Raw genomic sequence first — 9,242 nt, forward strand, 5'->3', positions numbered from 1 at the left:
GAACATCTGTTACTCTTACAGTAACAAAAATCCAGTAATTAATTTTTAAAAAAATGAAAATCCAGGCCAGGCACAGTGGCTCATGCCTATAATCCCAGCACTTTGGGAGGCCAAGGGGGGCAGATCACGTGGTCAGGAGTTCGAGACCAGCCTGACCAACATGGTGAAACCCCATCTCTACTAAAAATACAAAAAATTAGCTGGGCATGGTGGCGCATGCCTGTAGTCCCAGCTCTCGGGAGGCTGAGGCAAGAGAATCACTTGAATCCGGGAGGTGGAGGTTGCAGTGAGCCAAGACTGCGCCACCACACTCCAGCCTAGTGACAGAGCGAGACTCCATCTCAAAAAGAAAAAAAAAGAAAAAGAAAAAGAAAATCCACTTACCATGTGCAGAACATATTTTTCTGCCTCCTGAGGTCCAGATAACTGCACACGACTTGCCATATCTTGTAATGATAGAGTTAAAAAGGTCTGAAAGTCAGAAGCAGAATTAGTCACAGGTAGGAACAACCAAGGAAGGACATTTTATTAAATGTGTACAGAGCGACCAGGCGTGGTGGCTCATGTCTGTAATCCCAGCACTTTGGGAGGCTGAGGTGGGCAGATCATGAGGTCAGGAGATTGAGACCATCTTGGCTAACATGGTGAAACCCTGTCTCTACTAAAAATACAAAAAATTAGCTGGCATGGTGGTGCACACCTGTAGTCCCAGCTACTTTGGAGGCTGAGACAGGAGAATCGCTTGAACCCAGGAGGCGGAGGTTGCAGTGAGTGGAGATTGAGCCACTGGACTCCAGCCTGGGTGACAAAGTGAGACTCTGTCTCAAAACAAAAAACAAAAAACAAAAAAACAAAAAAGAATTAGCCAGGCGTGGTGGCACGCGTCTGTAGTCCCAGCTACTTGGGAGGCTGAGGCAAGAGAATCAGAGAACTGCTTGAACCCAGGAGGTGGAGGTTGCAGTGAGCTGAGACCACGCCACTGCTCTCCAGTCTGGATGACAGAGCAAGACTCTATCTCAAAAAAAAAAAAAAAAAAAATGTTTACAGAGCTCTTCCCATTGATGTACAGAATAAATTTGTGTAGATGACTTAAAACTGATGGGCCAGGCGTGGTGGCTCACACCTGTAATCCCAGCACTTTGGGAGGCCGAGGTGGGTGGATCAATTGAGGTCAAGAGTTCCAGACCAGCCTGGCCAATATGACGAAACTCCACCTCTACTAAAAACGCAGAAATGTGCCGGGCATGGTGGCAGGCACCTGTAATCCCAGCTGCTCGGGAGGCTGAGGCAGGATAATCGCTTAAAGTTGGGAGGTGGAGGTTGCAGCGAGCCGAGATCGTATGACTGCACTCCAGCCTGGGCAACAGAGTGAGACTCTATCTCAACATACATACATACATACATAAATGACTGATAGGCCGGGCATGGTGGCTCACGCCTGTAATCCCAGCACTTTGGGAGGCCCAGGCGGGTGGATCACGAGGTCAGGAGATTGAGACCATCCTGGCTAACATGGTGAAACCCTGTCTCTACTAAAAATCCAAAAAGAAAAAAAAATTAGCCGGGCGTGGTGGTGGGCACCTGTAGTCCCAGCTACTTGGGAGGCTGAGGCAGGAGAATGGCATGAACCCAAGAGGCAGAGCTTGCAGTGAGCCAAGATCGCACAACTGCACTCCAGCCTGGGCAAATGAGCAAGACTCTGTCACAAAAAAAAATAAAAAAATAAAAACTGATAAACCCAGTGGTTTGTCATCAATTTCCTTGAGGAGTAATGAAAAAGAATTTTATATATATGTAAACTGAAAAGGAATCCAAGGTATGCACATCATTATGAAGATTTTCATCTTTTGAATTTTGTAGTATAAATGTATAATTATTAAATATAATTGAAAAAATAACATTCATCATTCAAAATTCAAACTTAACATTTTTTAAATTTTTTTTTTTTTTTTTTTGAGACGGAGTCTTGCTCTGTCCCCCAGGCTGGAGTGCAGTGGCATGACCTCTGCTCACTGCAAGCTCCGCCTCCCGGGTTCACGCCATTCTCCTGCCTCAGCCTCCCGCCTCAGCCTCCCGAGTAGCTGGGACTTACAGGCGCCCGCCACTGCGCCCGGCTAATTTTTTGTATCTTTTTAGTAGAGACGGGGTTTCACCGTGTTAGCCAGGATGGTCTCGATCTCCTGACCTCGTGATCCGCCCGCCTCAGCCTCCCAAAGTGCTGGGATTACAGGCTTGAGCCACCGCACCCGGCCAAAGTTAACACTTTTAAACAAATGGGGGAGTTAAATAAAAGAGGCTACACACTTGTGATACATGAGGGAAACCAGTGTTTACCACTGCTCTCTTGGGATCTGACGAAAATGGCCCCTTTCAGAAACACATTAAAAGAGCTCTATTCTTAATGGCAGCTGGCAATATTTACAACAATGGCATTTTCAGAGCTGGGCATATTAAAACCCTCATCTTGAAAATTCCTTTTTTTTTTTTTTTTGAGATGGAGTCTTGCTCTGTTGCCCAGGCTAGAGTGCAGAGGCGCAATCATAGTTCATAGCAGCTCAAGGGAACCTCCTGTTTCAGCCTCCTGAGTAGCTGAGACTACAGGTGTGCACCACTGTGCCCAGCTAATTTTATTTTTTTATTTTTTGTAGAGGTGGGATCTTACTTAGTTGCCCAGACTGGTTTCAAGCTCCTGGTTTCAAGCTATCCTCCTGCCTCAGCTCCCCAAAGTGCTGGAAGTACAGCGGGTAAGCCACTGTGCCTGGCCATAAATTCTTGATGAGCCAATAGTTTTAAAACCTACATATACTTTAGTTCAGAGAACAGTACCCAAGAAATTGAAATTACTGCTAACTTTAAGAAGTACACAAGTAGTTTAATACAAACGAAGACTCAAAAGTCAACATTCTAGCCTGGCCAACACAGTGGGATCCCATCTCTACAAAAAATGTAAAAGTAGGCCAGGCGCAGTGGTTCATGCCTGTAATCTTAGCACTTTGGGAGGCCAAAGTGGGCGGATCACTTAAAGTCAGGAGTTTGAGACCAGCCTGGCCAACATGGCGAAACCCCATGTCTACTAAAAATACAAAAATTAGCCAGGTGTGGTGGTGTGCACCTGTAGTCCAAGCTACTCAGGAGGTTGAGGCAGGAGAATCGCTTGAACCCAGGAGGCAGAGGCTGCAGTGAGCAAAGATCGCACCACTGCACTCCAGCCTGGACAACAGAGTGAGACTCAGTCTCACATAAAAAAAAAAAAAAAAAAAAAGAAAAAGAAAAAATACCAAACAAACAAAAAAGCAGGGTCAAGAATAGCACGTAGAGTATGACCCCAATTACATATAACTGGGAGAGTCTATGCATACACATAGAAAAGAAACAGAGAAGAGGAACCTAGGAAAACATCTACTAGGCCGGGCGCGGTGGCTCACGCTTGTAATCCCAGCACTTTGGGAGGCCGAGGCGGGCGGATCACGAGGTCAGGAGATCGAGACCATCCTGGCTAACACGGTGAAACCCCGTCTCTACTAAAAATACAAAAAATTAGCCGGATGTGGTGGTGGGCACCTGTAGTCCCAGCTACTTGGGAGGCTGAGGCAGGAGAATGGTGTGAACCTGGGAGGCGGAGCTTGCAGTGAGCCAAGATCGTGACACTGCACTTCAGCCTGGGCGACAGAGCAAGACTCCGTCTCAAAAAAAAAAAAAAAAAGAAAAAAACATCTACTAAAATGTTAACATAAAGTAATATTTCAATGGGAGAGGTAGCAGATTTAACCCATCCCTAGCTGCCTTCCATCCCAGCCATGCCATCACCTACTGATACAGTCTACCTATTGAGACTTCTTTGGATCTTCTAGTAAGAAAAACTTGGCTAGAAAAATCCTTTGATGTTTCCCCCTTCTTTTCATTTTAGCACTGGGACATCATGCCAAAAATGGAGCAGCCACCATCACAGATGTAACCTTCTGACTAGCTATGTCCTTTAAAGACACGGTTCCTGCCCACCATACCTTATGGTAGCCCTCCCCAGGTCCCTCTGGCAGGCAGTGCTTGTGAGCTCAGTGTACCACAGTCCACCACTTTGTGTCAACACACGAAGGACCCCAGGACCTTGATGACTTTGTGAGTCACTGCCCCAGCCCTGGAAAGACCATTTCAAGTTGAGACTCTTCCTGTTTGATCAAAAAAAAAAAATTTTTTTTTTTTTGAGATGGAGTCTCGCTTTGTCGCCCAGACTGGAGTGCAGTGGCGCAATCTCGGCTCACAGCAACCTCTATCTCCTGGGTTCAAATGATTCTCCTGCCTCAGCCTTCCAAGTAGCTGGGATTACAGGTATGTGCCACCACGCCCAACTAATTTTTGAAACCGTTATTTAATTTTCACTTGTTATTTTGCAATTTAACACCTTTTGTAACATGTACTATCTTTTATGTTTGTTAGCATTTGGGTTCTTTTATCTAAACCTCAATTACTAGTCACAAACAGAGTGCAGCTGTTTTTTAATGGCTACCTCTTGATGGCGAAAGACAGAAATTTACTTAGAATGGTTCTGTTGGCACTTGGGCCAAAAAGAAAATTTTATGGAGAGAATTAGGCTGCTTGTTATTTAAGTCTCTTAGATCCTGGTCTTTTAAACCTGTAGGTCAAGCTGGTTTTTCTGGCTCACAAGTTACACTAGTTTTGATTTTTGAGTTGATTTCTCTTTCACGTTCTTCATTTTTCTCATAAAAGTTAACTTTTTACAAATTCACTACTGATTTCCTTCTATTCTAGAAGCTATGGCTAGTCTTTCTAGAGTATTTGGAAGGATTCTTTTTCTTGCCCACTGACCCTCTCCTCACCTTCCTTCCTCTTCTCCTTAGGATCCTTTATCCTTGTATGAGGTCTGCCCACCTCAACAGCCACCCCGACCCACCTCTCTTCTCTAGCTTCTCCATTGGGCTAGGGGAAGTCACCTCTCCCCTAAGTCCTCACATAGCCAAATCCATCAGCCTTTTCCATTGCTGGGTAGCCTAGCAACAAACAGCTACCCTATTCTGGTTCCTTGGCTCGTCCCCAACCATCCATCACCATGGCTGACACAAGGCAAAGGATGTGCACAGGAACAGATGCACTGTGTTCTCAGCAGCTGTGAACTATGCATCTCTGGCCAGACTTCCCAAGAGAAAAAAGCAATCCTGTATTTGTTGAGCTACAGGATTTGTGTAACTTGCAGCCTATACCTTCCTAAAACACAAAAGATTTCATTTTTCATTATTTTTCTGTACTGTTTGAACGTTTGATTTTAAGCATATTTTCTACAGTCAAAACCCAGCAGGTTATTTTCATCTTGAAAATAAAAATTATAGAATTGGCTTACATCCTAGAAGAAAATAAAAATTGTATAATTGGCTTACATCCTAGAAGTCAATTGCACAAAGTTTGTACAACCCTGGCCTAAATGGTAATGTCCCAGTAGTACTATGTTCACATAAGATGTTCTCATTGGCTGGGTGCGGTGGTTCATGTCTGTAATCCCAGCACTTTGGGAGGCCAAGGCAGGTGGATCACATGAGGACAGGGGTTCGAGACCGCCTGGCCAACAAAGCGAAACCTTGTCTCTACAAAAAATACAAAAAATTAGCTGGGCGTGGTGGCTCACACCTGTGGTCCCAGCTGCTTGGGAGGCTGAGGTGGGTAGATCACTTGAGCTCAGGAGGCAGAGGGTGCAATGAGCCGAGATCATGCCACTGCACTCCAGCCTGGGCAACAGAGCAAGGCACTGTGTCAAGAGAAAAAAAAAAAAAAGATGTTCTAATAGAGATCAGCACAGACAGACAGGTTGCAAGGCTGGTGACAATGCACTGAGGTCTGCATCATTAGCATCCCTCATCTGCCCTGCTGGAGCTGCTGACCTCTCTGAGGCTGCCTTTCACTGCCTCCCAATGTAGCCTTGTCTCCTACCTTTCTTCCTCTTCACCTGCTCCAAATACCCTGCTCTAGCCCTGAAAAGACCAAAGGTATAAATCAAATTCTTTCTAAGAAGCCAATCACAAGAGAGTTCTCTCTCAGCACAGAAATCCTGCCATGCTTTATCCCTGTACCTGCTTCCTCAGCTCTGAAAAGGGAGAGAAAGGGAAACATGGCTCCCAGGGGGTCAGGAGCTGCCCTGTGAAGGTGGCGCTTTCCTCACCTTTGTTAGCCTCTGAATATTCTTCTTATAAAGAGATGACAAGCATTGCTTCACCAGCCCCATGTTGTTATCGCGAGTGAAGGTTTCACTGTGCTTATTCACCAGGTTTCGGAGTTCTGAGGGGTTGTTGGTTGAATACACTTGTGCTAACTCATGGTATGCATTGCTAAGAGGCTAAAGATGCAAAGGAAGGAAAAAATTAAGATTAAAACTTCAGAAGAGGCCAGGCGTGGGGGCTCACGCCTGTAATCTCAACATTTTGGGAGGCCGAGGTGGACAAATCACCTGAGGTCAGGGGTTAAAGACCAGCCTGACCAACATGAAGAAACCCCGTCTCTACTAAAAATACAAAATTAACCGGGAGTGGTAGCACGTGCCTGTAATCCCAGCTACTTGGGAGGCTGAGGCAAGAGAATCGCTTGAACCCGGGAGGTGGAGGTTGCGGTGAGCCAAGATCATGCCAGTGCACTCCAGCCTGGGCAACAAAGCAAAACTCCGTCTCAAAAAACAAACAAACAAACAAACAAACAAAACAAACAAACTTCAGAAGACTCAAATGTGTATAGGAAGCAAAAACACACTTACATACTATTTTTTAAGCAAGTATATCCCATATTGTCAGGTAACAACATACTGTTACCCTACAAATTATAATTTACCCAAAGCAAATGCCTGGTCTTTAAGACCAGGGATAGAAAGTCACTATGGAGTAATTCATTTTCCACAAAATTTTGTAGTACAGACCAAGTAATAACACAGCAGGTGAAAACCCACTGAATTTAGTGAAGGCACACGTCTTCATCGTGGTTCTGTTTTTCTATTGATAAATCATATAGAGAAGAATCAAAATATTCATCATTCCCAACTCTCCCTCTCTCTTTCTCACACCTCACCAGATGCAATGGGACAATCTGCTACTTCTGCTAGCAAGAAGGAAGACAGGGCCAGGCATGGTGACTCATGCCTGTAATCCCAGCACTCTGGGAGGCCGAGGCAGGTGGATCACGAGGTCAGGAGATCGAGACAATCCTGGCTAACACAGTGAAACCACATCTCCACTAAAAATACAAAAAATTAGCTGGGCATGGTGGCACACGCCTGTAGTCCCAGCTACTCGGGAGGCTAAGGCAGGAGAATCGCTTGAACCCGGGAGGCAGAGGTTGCAGTGAGCTGAGATCACGCCACTGCATTCCAGCCTCGGCGACAGAGCGAGACTCCGTCTCAGAATGAATGAATGAATGAATGAATGAATAAATAAATAAATAAATAAATAAATAAATAAATAAATAAATAAAATAAAATAAAATAAAATAAAATAAAAAGAAATATAACAAAACAAAATAAAGGCCAGGCTCAGTGGCACACACCTGTAATCCCAGCACTCTGGGAGGCAGAGGCAGAAGGACTGCTTGAGGCCTGCTTGAGGCCAGGAGTTCAAGACCAACCTGGCCAACATAGCGAGACTCTGTCTCTGGGGAAAAAAAAAAAATCAATTGTTATAGGAGCTTAAACACCTATAGCTGTAAGTATCTAGAGCACAAGTTTGAAAATGGGTTCCTAAGAAATATTCCATCCCAATTAGCTAAGGAGAATGTGTAGCAGACATTCAATAAATGTCTGCTCACCTGAAGCTGTTAGGAGAGCGAAATCACTATAAAACCAAGTTACAGAACTGTATCATTGCAATTTCTTTATATACTCAACATGCTCACGTAAGAAATCAGTTTTATGTAAAAAACTTACCTTAATGAATCTACCCACAATTTGAGATGTATATTTTGGTAGCTGTTGTACTTTGCCAAGTAATATCAAAGACACTAAAATATACTTTTTATATGATTCCAACATGATATGACTGACCGCCATGGCAGGAGTAGTTATAGCCTAGGCAAGAGAAGAATGCTTACTGTAAAGAGAACATACCACAGTAGCAAACAGCAACCAACCACATCTATCACATTAATTATACATCAATAATACTTTTTAAATGTCCCATTATTTTTATAACAGCCTTATTGAGATAGAATTCATTTTATTTTTATTTATGCATTTTTGAGAGACAGGGTCTCACTCTGTCATCTAGGCTGGAGCACAGTGATGTAATTATGGCTCACTGTACCCTCAAACTCCTTGGGTTCAAGCAATCTTCCTGCCTCAGCCTGCTGAGTACCTGGGACTATAGGCGTGGGCCACCATGCTTGACTAATTTTAAAATTTTTTGTAGAGGCCAGGCGCGGTGGCTCACGCCTGTAATCCCAGCACTTTGGGAGGCCGAGGCGGGCGGATCACAAGGTCAGGAGATTGAGACCATCCTGGCTAACACAGTGAAACCCCGTCTCTACTAAAAATACAAAAAAATTAGCCGGGTGTGGTGGTGGGTGCCTGTAGTCCCAGCTACTCGGGAGGCTGAGGCAGAAGAATGGCGTGAACCAGGGAGGCGGAGCTTGCAGTGAGCCGGGATCACGCCACTGCACTCCAGCCTGGGCGACAAAGCAAGACTCCGTCTCAAAAAAAAAAAAAAAATTTTTTTTGTAGAGATGGAGTCTCACTATGTTGCTCACTATGTTGTTCAGTCTTGAACTCTTGAGCTCAGGCAATCCTCCCACTTCAGCATCCCAAAGTGCTGGGATTACTGGCATGAGCCACCACGCCTGGCCACTTTCTTGCCTTTTTATTTTTGAGGAGTCTTGCTCTGTCACCAAGGCTGGAGTGCAGTGGCGCGATCTTGGCTCACTGCAACCTCCATCTCCTGGTTCAAGAGATTCTCCTGGCCGGGCGTGGTGGCTCACGCCTGTAATCCCAGCAATTTGGGAGGCCGAGGTGGGCAGATCAAGAGGTCAGGAGATCAAGACCATCCTGGCTAACATGGTGAAACGCCATCTCTACTAAAAATACAAAAAATTAGCCGGGCGTGGTGGTGGGTGCCTGTAGTCCCAGCTAGTCGGGAGGCTGAGGCAGGAGAATGGCGTGAACCTGGGAGGCGGAGCTTGCAGTGAGCCGAGATCGTGCCACTGCACTCCAGCCTGGGCGACAGAGCAAGACTCCATCTCAAAAAAAAAAAAAAAAAAAAAAAAAA

At 45.0% G+C, this 9,242-nt stretch overlaps 1 protein-coding gene across 1 annotated transcript in view; it reads right to left on the bottom strand.

Moving 5' to 3' along the window:
* Nucleotides 1-384: 384 nt before the first annotated feature.
* The window catches only part of LOC116464105 (COP9 signalosome complex subunit 3), a gene marked incomplete at its 3' end in the record, with an annotated part of 27,726 nt that continues 18,868 nt past the window's right edge, over nt 385-9,242 (bottom strand). Inside the window, exons 8-10 of the mRNA XM_058434978.1 lie at nt 7,910-8,050; nt 6,167-6,340; nt 385-471 (exon numbers count right to left, since the gene is read on the bottom strand). Coding sequence (XP_058290961.1) covers nt 385-471; nt 6,167-6,340; nt 7,910-8,050 — 402 coding nt within the window. The remainder of the gene's footprint in view (nt 472-6,166; nt 6,341-7,909; nt 8,051-9,242) is intronic.

The sequence above is a fragment of the Hylobates moloch genome, unplaced genomic scaffold (assembly GCF_009828535.3).
Source record: "Hylobates moloch isolate HMO894 unplaced genomic scaffold, HMol_V3 SCAFFOLD_182, whole genome shotgun sequence".
NCBI lineage: Eukaryota > Metazoa > Chordata > Mammalia > Primates > Hylobatidae > Hylobates > Hylobates moloch.